The sequence below is a fragment of the Nematolebias whitei genome, chromosome 7, assembly GCF_014905685.2.
Source record: "Nematolebias whitei isolate Nwh7 chromosome 7, NemWhi1, whole genome shotgun sequence".
Lineage (NCBI taxonomy): Eukaryota > Metazoa > Chordata > Actinopteri > Cyprinodontiformes > Rivulidae > Nematolebias > Nematolebias whitei.
The window spans coordinates 47,039,276-47,054,471 of record NC_056504.1 but is presented as its reverse complement, the minus strand read 5'-3'; the positions used below and the strand labels follow the sequence as shown (position 1 = coordinate 47,054,471).

General features: G+C 38.6%; 1 protein-coding gene across 1 annotated transcript; it reads right to left on the bottom strand.

The window, feature by feature from the left end:
- Positions 1-5,283: 5,283 nt before the first annotated feature.
- On the bottom strand, positions 5,284-7,380 carry LOC119412867 (odorant receptor 131-2-like). The gene is made up of 2 exons (XM_037679903.1): positions 7,228-7,380; positions 5,284-6,135 (listed from the first exon to the last, which is right to left on the bottom strand). The coding sequence occupies exons 1-2, from the start codon at positions 7,378-7,380 to the stop codon at positions 5,284-5,286; spliced, it is 1,005 nt and encodes a 334-aa protein (XP_037535831.1).
- Between the last annotated feature and the right edge of the window lie 7,816 nt (positions 7,381-15,196).

Genomic DNA, 15,196 nt, shown 5'->3' with positions numbered 1-15,196 from the left:
GGAACTGTTATTTCATTGATTTGAGTCCAGAAATACAAATTAAGCTCATCCAGAGACTTTCTAAGTGTGTCCTGCACTAATCAATTGAAAGAACACTCTCTTTTTATTATCATTACTATTTTGCAATATCTTGATAATCAAAGTGTGTTTAGTTCAAACCATTTTAAATGTTGAAGTGAACTACTCACTTTAAATCAACTGTGAAACAGTATTAATGATTTTAATCCTCATTCAAAGTAGAAATCAAGTTAGATGTCTGTTACAAAGTAATTATGCATTTTTTTTTATCTTCTGTCTGAAATGAGCAAGTTGTGATGTCGGTCAAAAGTCAAGGAACGGTCAAAAACATGTTTATCGGAACGAAATGTCATGTTTAACTCTCTCAGATAGATAGAAGGAGACTGGCTCCTAAATGTCTCTGTTTCTTCAAAACATTTCTCTGTCTGTTCTTAAAACATCTCAATGTTTTTCTGACTTGTAGTAACCTCTTACGTCACTAAAACCACACCCCTGTTGGTTCTTTCAAGCAATCAGGATTTTCCAAAACGGGACCGGAAGTGAACTCTTTAAAAAGTCGACACTTCCTAGTTCCAGTCAGTTCAAAGTTCTGTGAGCAGAACAAGAGTTCCAGAGCAGAACCAGAGTTCCAGGGAGAACCTCGAACGAGAAGTTCCTGAACGAGAGAAGTTCAGAAGAACAGAAGTTCCGAGCAGTTTCTAATGGAGTGACAAGAGTCCGTCGATGCCACGACGTCTCGCTGTGGCTCTACCCGACGAACGCTCTGAACAATGAGGAAGTCTGTTCTGTGATGATCTCATGACTCCTGAGGTCACAGCTGTTCTTACGGAGACGCTGAAAAGAGTTGAAAGAAAACTCTACACCGAAGCCGAAACTATCGTCTGCAAAGGTAAAAGAGTCGATCTCAACTGCTAGTGTACCGTGGGTTAAGCTGCGTCCAAAGAAGCGTGTTGTTTCTGGTTATACAGACACTTTCCCTCACCCATCTCTCTCCATTTAAACTTCATTTTTCCCATCTTTAAAACTCTTCTATCTGCCAGTAATTAATCCAGATATTTTCAGAAATGTCTGTTGTATTTCAGTTGCAAGTGAGAAATCATGGCCGTATGATTTCTCATTGTAAAGCTCATTAATTAAGCTGTGTTAATTGTAATCAATCTGCCAATTAATGTAAATGTGTGATGTTGTTTTAAATCGTTTTTAATTAAACAGCTCACTGTTGTGGTGTGTCAAAGATAAAACACGTTTCCATCCACATTTAATCATTCAAGGCACGATAGTACTCAGTCCAGAAAAATGAAAGAATCCGTTTAAATTATGGATAATATCAGACGCATATTATCCTCATTACAGGGTTCATACACAGGGTGTCAGAGATCCAAGAATTCATCCAAGAGGGTGATCCATGAGGCCTAGTCATTGAGTCAGAAGAGGAGGTTGATACCATGATCAGAAGGGTGATATAGTAAATGACAAGGAGCAGACAGGTCTGGTTTCTAAAAAGCAGGTGTGAGGTCGAGACAAGATAATCAGATAGAACTGTAACAAGAACGCTGGACATCTACTTCCTCAAAGGGTTCAATCTGGCAGGGACCATGGGTGGCAAGAGCTCTTAATTACAGCAGAGAACCGGTGCAAGGCATGAGCAAGACTGCATTTCCACTCTCAGAACAGAGCCTCTTGAAGAGTTTGTTGAGTCTGTTGACATCAGCTTTCTTCACCCTGCTGCCCGAGTATACCACAGTGTAAAAGAAGGCACAGGAGACCACTGAGTGGTAAAACATCTGCAGCAGGGCCCTGGAGAGATCACCGAGTGGCAAAACACCTGCAGCATGGTCCTGGAGAGACCACAGAGTGGTAAAACATCTGTAGCATGGTCCTGGACAGATCACCAAGTGGTAAAACATCTGTAGCATGGTCCTGGACAGACCACCAAGTGGTAAAACATCTGCAGCATGGTCCTGGACAGACCACCAAGTGGTAAAACACCTGCAGCATGGTCCTGCAGACTAGAGTTGTATTTGGGCCCAAAAAATCCAATCCAACCCAGCCCCAACCCGCAGTCATCATTTCCGAACCCCACCCGACGAATTAAGAGTAATTACACGTCCGAACCCGGAAAACCCCGACATTTTTATTTAGTCATTAACGGTTGGGGACGCACGGCTGAATTAAGGGGCAGAAGAAAGGTGTTTGTACTTTCATGACCGTAAAAGAGTATTTAAACCCTGTTTTTGCCTGCATCTTGATGTTTTCATGGACCCTGCTCTGACACATCTGCTTTGGGATCTCACATGTTTGAGTCATCGGCCATGAGCGTCCGCTGAGTGCAGCGGCTGTACGAAGGTCCATTTGGGCGATGGGTCTCTTCCTGGCAGTATAGTTCCATCTGAAGCTTAACTGAACTTTTTTCCTCGTTCAAGGCCGGTAAGCTCACGGTGAAAAGGCCAAGTTCGCCTGATGAAGTTTGGCAGGCCACGTTATCATATAATTGGATCACATCTGATCCTGACCCAATTAAAAGCCCAACACCGACCTGGCCCGCCCAGCTAGGACATTATCATGGCCCGGCCCATCCCAAATTCGGGTCGGGTCGGGCCAGGCATAGCGCTCGAGTTAGAAATGACAGCTCTACTGCAGACGTTAAAAGACCTGAGTCTCCTCCGAAGACAAAGGCGACTGTCCTTTCTTGTAGAGGGCATTGGTGATAGCTGTCTAGTCCAGTTTATTGTCTAAGTGGAAACCCCAGGTAATTCTAGCAGTCCACAATGTCAATCTTAGCAACCTTGATGATGATAGGGTTGGGGGGTGGGGTGATCTTCTTCCTGTAGTCCACCTGAAGATCTTTAGTTTTTCCAGTGTTGAGTTGCAGGTGGCTCTTTCCACACCACTCCACAAAGCTGTCCACCACACCTCTGTATTCTGCTTCCTGGTCACCAGTGATGCAGCCCACAATGGCAGAGTCATCCGAGAACTCTTGTAGATGGCAGGATTGTGAGTTGTACCTGAAGTCTGAGGTGTAGAGTGTGAACAGAAACGGCGAGAGGACTGTCCCCTGAAGAGCCCCTGTGCTGCTCATTATGCTGTCCGAGGTGGTGTTCTGCAGCCTCATCTTATTGGACCTTTTTCAACACCACTTGTGAATGATTTATTATTCTAATAGTCTTTTTTAATCCATTTTCATCTGTTAATCTGAAAATGCATAAATTCAGTTGTTGGAGCTGAGCGTTTTATTTAATTGCGGACAATACACTACCTCGACTACTATAGGAGGTTTTTGCTACTCTAGGTCCGTCCATTCTTGCTATTGTGAATAGAAGTTTATCCACTGGCCAAAAACCTTTAAACATGCTGCTGCTCAACCTCTCCTGAAATAAACAAACCTTGACCCCTCAGTCGTATCCAACTTCCGGCCTGTCTCCAAACTACCATTTGTTTCTAATCTACTGGAAAAAATAGTTGAGTCCCAGTTGAAGTCCCTCCTGGAGGATCACGCTATCCTAGAGCTATTCCAATCTGGCTTTAAACCTCTTCATAGCACAGAAACGGCCCTACTGAAAGTTTTTAATGACATCTTTTTATCCACAAATACTGGTGATTCTGTGCTGCTTGCCCTATTGGACCTCACATCTGCTTTTGACACTATCGACCATGAGATCCTCATATCTAGGTTAGAGCACTGGGTGGGCATCACAGGGTCAGCCCTCAATTGGTTCAGATCCTACCTCGTTGACAGATCCTTTTGTGTTTCCATCAAAGATTTTATTTCTGCAGCGGCATACCTTAAATGGGGGGTTCCGCAGGGGTCCATCCTGGGTCCTCTCCTATTCTCTTTATACCTGCTGCCACTTGGTGCTATTTTCCAGAAACACAACATAACTTTTCACTTCTACACCGATGACTGTCAAATTTACTTCCCCCATGACACAATGGCACATGTTCTATTCATCCTCTGCTCGATTGCCTCTCTGACATCAGGGACTGGATGGCTTTAAATTTCTTAAGTTTCAATGAAAAGAAGTCTGAAGTCACGTTGTTCCCTCCCAGCGACACGATCACGAACCACTGCATCGACCTCTCCGCTCTAGCCCTGTCAGCAAAACAAAGAGCCACAAATCTGGGAGTGATAATGGACCCTTCCATGAAACTCAACAGTCAGGTAAACATGATTGTTAAATCATGTTTTTTCCAACTGAGGCAACTGTCTAAACTGAAGCCCATTTTGTTTAAAAAAAACTAAAAACCTGGAGACAGTAATACATGCATTCATTACATCTAGGCTTGATTACTGCAATTTGCTCCAGTTTGGTATCAGTCAGACCTCCATTGCACGACTACAACTAGTCCGGAATGCAGCAGCCCGATTTATAACCAGTACAGGCCAAAGAGAGCACATTACACCAGTCTTGGTCTCCCTGCACTGGCTACCAGTTCACCTTCAAATCCAGTTCAAAATACTCCTTTATGTCTACAAATCGCTGAACAGTTTTGCCTTGTTGCTGTTTTAAGTGCTCTATAAATAAAATGGTATGGAATCGTATGGTACAAATCATCACCTAAGTTATTGTTGGATTTGTTGATTTAATGAAGTCCGCTCAGCAGCATATCTCTGCGAGCTACGGGGAAGTTATGAAGCTTTGGGACATTGGAGTGGACAATCAACAATATGAGTGGCACCACAACCAGGTTTTGTCTCATACAAGGTCAAGAGAACAGATATTGAATGTCTTGTTCGTGGTGTGTTTATGGGAAAGCATCATGGCATAATGAGGCAAAGTAAATGTTGCACTTCTGTTTATTTTGGCATCACATAAAGATTTGTGGCGCATTCAATTAAAATCTGTAAATTCAAAAATCCACACTGATTTAATTTAGGTTTACAATGATACTTGTTTTTAAATACATGTATGTTTGATTCATTACATGTTAAAAATTAAGTGGAAACAGTAAATTCTGTAGATTACTCTGAACATTTTTTTGTGGGTTATGGAATATTCATGTTGCACATGAATGCACCAGGAAGACAATTCACCATCTATCAGAGTGCTTCGATAAGGCGTGTATTAGAGCAACATTTTTTAAGTAATCAAAAGCACATATTGCATGACTGCACATTTTATTAAAGCTGAAGGCCCAGCTCAAGGAGTCATGTTTGCATCTGGTACACTGAGTAGCTTATTAAACTCAAATGACATAAACAAAAATTCTGCTCCTAGTTCTGTAGTAAGATTCAAGCACCAATTTAATATCAAACAAAATATTGGACTATTTACTCCCAAATCTTATTAATGTAATTTGAAATCTGGAAAGCATTATGAGTTTCACTGAGGGCAGTGGTTTACTGCCTGCTCTCATGCCACAGAGCAAATGTTTTCTTAAATGCTGTTTAAACATCTTATCTCTTAGCCCATACACAATGGGACTGACAAACCTGGGCAAAATGTGGATCATGATGTAACAAACAAAGAGGACGTGTACGTAATATTTAGGGAACAAAAATACTATTGAGTTTTTGATCATGGGAAATACGTACGTCAGCATACACAAGAGGAGCTGAAAGCCATGAAGCAGGATGGTATTCCTGGCCTTTTTTGCATTTCTGTCGGCTGAATTAGCTGCATGAGCAGCAAAAATGATCCTGAAGTAGGCAAAGAAGAGAGTGAGCCAAACTAAAGTTAAATAAATTATATAAGAAACATCCCTCTTTTGTATACTTACTGGATATCTAAACAGGATATAGCTGTCACAATATATTTTAGAAGTAAATAACCATGCAGGCTCCGTGGCCAGAATGAGAAAGATATCAGGCATTACAGATGTTGCACTCAAAACCCAAATACAGACAATCAGAATATAAGTTCGTTTGACGGTGCAGAGCTCAGCGTGTCTCAGAGGGAAGCACACAGCGATGTAGCACTCCACAGCCATCACAGCTAAATTTATCGGGGTGTTCAGAGTGGTGAAAACAACAAAGGTAACAATGAGGCAACAAACAGAAACGTTGATTTTGTAGAAGATGTAACTGATGAGAAAGAGGCTGACTGAGGTTGTAAGCTGGATCATATCGTTCACCACCAGATGGATGAACAGGATGTAACGAGGATTCGTGTAAAACACCTGCAAGAGAGCAGAAGAAAAGAAGTTTTTACATTTTAGTCGGCCTTATTGTTTTTCTTCAGACATTTTGTTCTAATCACAACCAAAGATCAGAAAGTAGAAAATGCAGAGATTACATTTTAACTCACTTTTAGAAGATGATTTGTTATTCTCTATCAAGGTTAATGTCATTCGCTTTTGAGTTATAGAAATAATAATAATAACTTTTATTTATAACGCACTTTACATTCACAATGGATCTGAAAGTGCTACAGTGAGTGAACATCAGACAACATCAAGACAAAAAGCAACCGAGAGGAGGAACAACCAGGAGAATAACGCCTCATATAAAAATAGAGATTGCTGGCTTGTGAATAAATTGCTTTGACAATGTTATTTAAAGGGAACTTATATAAATGACTGATTTATTGCTTTTTACAGTTTGTAATGCTTGAAGTAAAAAAATCTAAACACAACAGTTGTTGTCGTCCATCCTTTAGATAACACATAGTCTTTAAAAATAACAGAAAAATGTAAGGTTGCACAATAAATCAAACATCATGGGTCAATTTGATATTGTCATCGCAATGCTAAACATTTCCTGATGCATGCTCAAAGATCACGTTAAACAATATTGTTGCACGATGCAATATTTTTGTTTTTGGGCAGCCATAATAAAAATACATAATTTTGTTATAGACAACAGCAAAAACATATTTTGTCAGAAGCTGTTTTTTATCCTAAAATGGTGGAAATGTGTATTTTCAACGGGCAAACTGTTCCCACGTGATCTGAACAAAAGAGAAAAATGTTTACTCAAGCAACTGTCAGTCAAAAATGAAGGTCACCATTTCGTAATTACACACAAGTGATGTGAATATTAATGCTCAAAAATAAACAAAATGTAGAGCAGCACCTTTAGGACAAATTGTTTTCAATGTGTAAAATTACACAAAAATCCCAATCTGCCAAGATTAAAAGGACAAATCACACAACAGAAAGTGTGAAGACATTTTTCAAACCAAAAATATCTCGGGCCATAAAAACGTCTAGAAGAGATCATGACAAAAGGGATTTTCATTAACCAGATTCAGAACGACCGCGCTGACTGACCTGGTGTTTCCTGAAGGTGTGAATCAGTGCACAGTTGATGTAGTTGATGGTGAGACCCAGAGTGAGGATGATGATGTTTTTGGCCATAGCTGTGCTCGGGGAGTCGCGGTTACTCAGAACGCTCGACACATTAGAGATATAAGATGAATTCATAGCGCTGTTTTTAGTATCTATTGTTTTTTTTATTTTTAAAGAAAAGAGAATAAAATCATAAATATATAATTTTACTGTTATTTTCACCACAACTCTAAACATTGAACATTAAAATAGTTTCAGTTTTAATAAAATAGTTTTTTTTTCTTCTACAAACATAACTAAATAAATGCAACTTATTTAAAAATTGGGTTAAAACAGCAACATTGTTGTATGTGCATCTTTTTTATCAATATTTTACACACTGACCATTTTTTTAGTTTATTTTTTTATTTTAAACAATGTTTTATTAACATCACACCTGTTCTAAAAGTGATCAATCCCATGACGGTGAATGTTTGCAAAAGGAAAGATAAATAAAATTGGGTGACAATAAAAAGAGATACTCTATTCCATGCAACGTGTTTTCTTTTTCTATGCAAGTTCACATCTTTTCAGAAACTAAATTAAGTCCCCAAATCTGTGCATTTTTACAACATGTTTAAATCAGGTTTAAAAATACAGAAAACTCCAAAAAGTTTTAATATTCATATACAAATACTGTAAAATATTGCACTTACACAGTGATGTCTGCAATATGAAGGCACTGAGGACGGAAAGGTTCAGAATCTTTGCAGATCCATTCGGACTCCTCTGAGCAGGAAATGAAGTGAAATCTCAGCGGCGTGTTTTTATCGAGCATCGTTTTGCACCAGTCTTGACCAGAATGACGCAACTGATCCTGCATACTTTTTGTTGTTTGTAGTTATGGATCAAGTTGCATTTACACCCACATAAACATTTTTTTCTAAGATATTTGAAGGAAAAACTATTTAAAGAAACTATAAAGTGGTTTCAGTTATTAATAAATATATATGTGTACTTTTAAGGATATTTTTTTAATAACCTGATAGTTTTTAAACAAGCAGTTTGTTCAATTTGGTGTTTTTTATCTGGAAAGATGAAGAATGTCATTGTCAGGTTCTGCAAAAATGTCCAACTAAGTTTGGAAAGTGTCATTGAGCTTTGCTTGATAAAATTATTCTTCATGTTTCCATAAATCAGCCCCTGTGCCACTCTGTGGTTTCATTCGAGGACAGATGTTAGCAGAGTAAGCAGCAGCTGTCTGTAACATCAGGAAACTGCAAAACCACATCAGCTCAGTCAGCATGAACTGTCAAAGGAGGCCTTATCTGGAATCATTTGCCCGATAGCAAATAAAACTAGATAGTTCCTGGAGAAACTTTGATGGGAACTGCTGCGTGGTGGCCATTAAAGAGTTCTGTCAGGCGTTTTGAATGAGAAAAATGTCGTCTTTGTTTGTGAGTTACGTCGCCATGTTAACTCGAAACGCCAATATAAGTAACAGCACACATCACGGTGCCGAGCCGGTCGTTTTGACATAAGGTTTGTGGGGGTACACGTTGCAGTTTGGTCCGCATTCAAGTTGACGGAAGAGTAAGATATAAAGTTAAGAAACCTTTGTCAGGTGGATAATAATAATAGGTGGCTGCCATACTAGGCAGTCTCCAATGATAATCATTTAAAAATAAATTATGTTTAAAGTTGAGAACTGACTGAAGGTAAAAATATGTTTGCACCCATTTTTAACATTTTATCTATTATAAGATAGTAGTACAGAATACAGTAGTTGTTGATTGTGTGAATGTTTTAGGTGTGAATTTTTATTTTTTATATTCTTTTTTAAAGACTTTTAGAATAATGATTATATCAAAAGTTCACAATGCTCAATTTGCCATGTTGTATAACTTTTATTCGTTTTTTCTTTAAAAAGCCAGAGACTGATATTGTGCAGAACAGACCGTATGTCTGCAATGTCCAACTCCATGGTTCCTGAAAAATAAAGAACAATCAAACGTTTGGTTCAGCTGGTAGAGCTGCAGCCTCTCAGCGAGAAGGTCGCTGGATCAAATCCCGGATGTGGGACCTTTTTGGGTGGAGTTTGCATGTTCTCTCCGTGCATGTGTGGGTTTTCTCCGGGTACTCCAATTTCCTCCCACGCAACAAAAACATGTATGTTAGGCTGATTGGTAACTCTAAATTGTCCCTAGGTGAGAGATTTAATGGTTGTTTGTCTCGTTTGTCTCTGTGTCTGTTACGTCCACTGACTTTTAGTTTTTTTTTTACTAGAGGACATCCTTTCTCCTCCTGTGCTTGTTGCAGGCCTGCTGTCACTCCATGCTGCACACCTGGAATCACTTCCTCCTCATCAGTAGACTGCATAAAAGCTTCAGTGATTTAGCCACGCCCCTTTTAGCTTGGGCATTTCCTCTTCCTCCTGAGCACTGTTGTGTGGTTGACTCTGAATTTAACTCTACCAAATGTTTTAGCAAATCTGAGTTGATCTTTGTGAAATTTAATATTTAAGGACTTTTGTTTAGTTGGGAAGTTTGGTAGAGGTTCTCTGTCATTTTATTTTGACAAAAATTTTTCTTGTTTTGTGGCCCGGGAGCTGAGGAGTTGTAGTTTTATTGTTAAGAGGTGAATTTGTTTTCCAGCCAGATGGGGCGTTCTTTTGTTTGTTGTTTTGGCCTTGCAGACCCTGAAGTTCATGGCTTCCCATCTGTCTGCAACGCCCGATTAGAAGAATAAATGATTGTAATGCCAAATTGGGCTGTTTTTGAATTATTAGCTTTATGTTGAGTTTACATTTTGTTACATCCTGTGCTTCCTAGACTCAGTCCAAGGGTTGAAACAGTGTCCCTGTAATGGACTGAGGACCTGTCCAGGGTGTCCCTCACCTCTTACACAATGACTGCTGGGTTTGGGCACCAGTGACCCGAAAAGGAAGTTGGTATAAAGGATGGATGGATGGAACACAAGGTTCAGAATTTCTAGAGCAGAAAACAAGAAATACAAAAGTACTTAAAAAAAAAAAAAAAAAAAAAATGTTTTCTAGAACTAAATGTTTTGGTGTCCATTTCTACCAACAGATGCTTCTTTTGCTCCTGTTCTGGAGTGATGAGAGGAATTGAAAAGATCCCTCCATTTATCCATGTGTTGGTCCGTTCATCTTGTGAGCTGGATATCTTGGAAAAAAGCCATTTTCCAACATCTATTTTGGATTGCTGCTGCATCAAGGTGTAAGAAAGGTCACAATTGAAAACTGGGCTGCCACGGCAAAAAACAAGATCCAAGAATATGCTTTCTAGTTTTATATCTCCTATAGTTTCCTTAAATGATTGGGGTGGCCCAAGATTAATCTAAGGTGGCCAAGGCCACCATTGGCTACCCCCTGGCTCCGTCATTTCACCTGGTGGTAAATAAAATAGCTTCTTCTGCTCACCAGGATCCGTCACTCTACGCTGCCTTGGACATGCAAAAAATAAAATATCTGTTCTATACTTTATAACTCCTACCATCTTCAATAGCTTACAAAAAAAAAAAAAAACATTAAGGTTTACTTGGATTCCCTGTTCAAATCCAGTTTATAAAACCACTAATCTTAAACTACAACCATTCAGTGCTCACATCCCTCAGCGATGAGGGAGCTCAGTGCACCGTCGGCACAACTTGATTCAGGTGCGGTTTCATTCTCATGTTCTCCGTTTCTTCTCAAGGCAGCTCCTAAAGAGAAAAAACCACAAAAAGGACCTGAATCGTAACTCTTGGTATTTAAGTTCAGTAAAAAAAAATAAGTAAACTGAAACACAGACGTGTCTTTAGGATGGAAAAATAATTTTATTTCCGAACAACTTGAATAACTGCAACAGAGAATTTAGAAAATCATCCGCTTTAAATAACTTCTACTGAGCACGAGGACAAACTACTGTTTGCAGGACTTGGACTTGTGTTTTTATTTTAAATTTTTATTATAAATCTTAAAGGGATAGTCTGGTTAATTCTGAAGTGATGTTCTGGTATCAATATACAGTATTACCTTATCAGCTGTGACAGAGTATGGAGAAAAGGGGATTAGGTTTTTATCCAGACATGGCTAATAGCGAGCCAAACGATGACCATGTTTAGTGCACACATGCATTTAAATTGTATCGTGTTGGTTGTAACAAACTGAACAGTTTTATGCTAAATGTTTAGGTTTGATATTCGCTAATGTAATGTTCTTTCACATCATGATGTAGTTTTAAGAAAATCTTTTTCATAAATCTGAAAACAAACAATAGGACCTTGTGTTGGCTACAAGGGCTGTATTTTCTCCAAAGTATTTACCCTTTGACTGATGTCTCAACTACTAAGGTACTTTTGATAACTATCTGACAGAACATCATATAAAAAATATACAGATTGTCACTTTTGTGGAGTTTTTACTACATTTCCGACCAAAGTTGTCTTTCTGCTCAGTAAAATTTGAAAGGAAAAATGTCCAATATGTAAATACATTTACGAGTTAACTTTCAGAGTGTAATTATGAAATATTAGAACAAGATCCCACTAACTAACCCCCACCAGCCCAAAAGCAGGAGGTAATATATTTACTTTTGAGTGTATTTGTGTTTGTTTGTTTGTTTGTTTGCATGTTGTGTTAACAAAACAACCCACGAGCCACTGGACAGTTGTTCCCTGTAGTAGCGTGTTTCACACTTTACGTCTGCAGCGTAACAATTAGTTTGCAACATTTTATCATAGTGACAGTCCAGCCTTAAAGCATACACTTTCATAAAAAATGCACAGGGATTTATTAAATAAAAATCTTTTAAATACCTATTTTTTTAAACTCTGGTATTCTAATATAAGAAAAACAAGAAAAAAAAGTGTTTTTTTCCACAAGTTTTCTTTTATCATGTCCACCTTTTAAAACATACAGGTAATAAAATCCCACAAACGTATACAAAAAAAACTGATATCAACAAAATTATTTAAATTTGACACGAAAGCTTAACATTGTACAGAAATACTGCTATCCAAAGTATTTTCTTCAATTTGGACTTGGAGTTTATGCTGACCCCGTAAGATTACGAGTTTGAAAACATTATTATAGCGCGATAATACGATGTCATTTCAAGTGTCATCTGTGGACAGCTGCTGTTTGTAAGCAAATCCAATACTTTTTCAAGTACTTCCTGAAAGTTTTGTCCCGTAACCCATAAACGACAGGACTTAAAAAACGAGGAAGGATCTGAATTACGACAAAAATTGTCAACCTTATGGGTACTAGGCCTTGAGGGAAACTGTTTAAGAGTGATTTAGTTAACAAAGGCTGCACGTACACCATCGCACACAGCAGCACCTGGAAACCATGAAGCAGGATGGTCCTTCTGGCTTTGGACACGTCAGCTTTTGCACTTTGGGCCACAAACAAAATTCTAAAATAGGTGTAGAACAGTGTTAGACAAACCACCACCAGAAACAAAATGTAAACTGCATCACTCTTGTTTAAACTGAAGCTGCTCCTATATACAGTGTCCCTGTCACATAAAGCCTGTGAAGTCAAGAACTTCAGGTCTTCTTTGATAAAAAGGACGAGGACATCAGGCAGGGCAGAAAGCACACTCGTTGCCCAGATGACACAAATGACTATTTTTGTCCTTTTGACAGTGCACATGGTGTTGTAGCGGAGGGGGAAGGAGACGGAGACGTAACAGTCAATGGCCATGCAGGCTAAATTCAGAGGCGTGTTCCTGGTGGCGAGAATGGCAGGCAGGAGGAGGAATGCACAGAGCGAGACCAAGACGGTGCTAAAAACAAAGGCAACGATGTAGAGCAAAATGCTGGATATCAGCTGGATCATTTCATTCACCACCAAGTGGATGAACAGGATGTAGCGCGGGTTCTGTCCAAGAATCTGGATTGCACAAACAGAGTTAGACTGCAATCAAATGAACGCCAGCAGATCAGTACTTTAAATAAATCTGAGCACTTTGAAAAGATAACTTGTATAGTATAAGAGCTGAAAAGCTTTACATATAAACAATCAATTGTAATGATCTTGGCTATTATTTGCAAAAAAAAAAAGAAATACATTAAGAATAATGCAATAATTGCAGATTTTGCACATTAAAATAGAATAAAACACACTTGATGCTTATTGAAAGTGTGGACCATTGAAGCATTCACAAAGCAGACGGTGACACCGACCAGCAGCACGACCAAATTTGTCATGAGTCTTGGTATAAACGGTGAAGAGGTCAGTCCTGTCAGGTTGCCTTGCACCGGTGTGACGTTCATTTTGGTTGCTGACGAACGACAAACGGCACAAAACAAAATCCACAGCAGCACATTTAGAAAACAATTGTTCTGACATTCATCATGTTACAGATATTAATTTGTTTTCAGTTTGTGTTTAAAGCAGTAAAATACTGACCTTAGGAAACAGGATGAGATCTGCTCTGTTGGGACTGTATGTAGGAGGAAGGCTGCCTGTATTCGTATTTATGCTTTATATTTTAAACACACCCTCACACGATGAGCAAACGTCCGAATGTTACCTTTTCATTAAACTCACAATGATCTGATAAACTACAAAAGCACTGCGCTGCTGTCAAAATAAACTTCACAATATTAAAACACAATGACATGAATATTTTTATTTTACTGTCCAAGTTTTGACATATTGCACATGATAATATAAGATTTTTATTATTTATAATTTACCACTGATAGGGGTGTAACATTATATTTATTTGTACTATTAATATTCAGCACAAACTTTTGCAACAGGTACGGGAATCTAGATGATAAATACATCAGTTACTAATGAACATCGCTCAAAGTGGCCAATTATTAATGCAACAGACACACGGAAGGTTTTACATGAACATATTTAGATACTGCCTACGTCAAATTATTCACCCCTTTTGCATTTTTTATGATTTTATTGTTGTAAATTAAAGAAGGTCAATAGTAATTGAACGTCTTGAAAAAAATAAAGACAGAAAGAAAGAAACCCTCTTAAATGTCAAGTGAAAATTCAATTTCTGCAAAGAGATTCATTCAACCTTTATTTCTACAGGTTAATCCCATTGAGCCTCGGGGACTCATTTACAAGAGAGACCTGATTTTAACAAAGACAACAATAGACAATCATAAAGGATGCATACAAATTGAGATTATTATTTTTTTTTTTTTTACAAGTGAAAATAAAAGGGTATTTAAAAGGAAAAATAACAAAAAAAACAACTAGGTTGTAGGGCGGTGTAGAAAACTCAAAACAGGAACATATCTGCGTTGGTTTATCCCAGGAACTTAACAGATGTTTAAAATCTCTTAGAGAGGTCAAGGTCGAGAGCTTCAGATCATTTTGTAAGATATTCCAGGAAACAGGAGCGGAGTAGGAGAAGACACTTTTTACCTAGTTCAGTCCTCACTGAGGGAACACTGCAGGTAATGATGTCCTGAGAGCGCACGCTGTAGCTGCACTCACGCACAGACATGTAGGAGGAGATGTATGAAGGCAGCAGACCAAGAAGTGATTTAAAGATGAAAATGTAACAGTGAAAGAGTCTGTGGGAAGTTAACGATGTCCAGTTAACCAGTGAATACTGGGTGCACTGGTGGGTACGATAATCACAGCCAGTTATGAATCTTAGCGCACCATGATAGACAGCATCCAACATCTGCAGGGTTCTTGTAGGAGTGTTCATGTAAATAATATCACCGTGGTCAGTGGAGGTAAAGAAAGTCACAGACACAATACCAGTAACAATTAAATACAAACATGTCATGTAAAATGCATCATATGAATATTCACTCCTCTTTAAAGTGACTGTCAACTTAGAGAACAAAATTCTGGTCTGTCACAGCTATTGCTCCCTCATGTAATTAGCTTCTGCCACCACCTGTTGTCTGTTCCAGCTGTTTGTCATTTGTCTGTCATTTGTGTGTGTGTGTGTGTGTGTCTCATGTACCTTGTTATTTG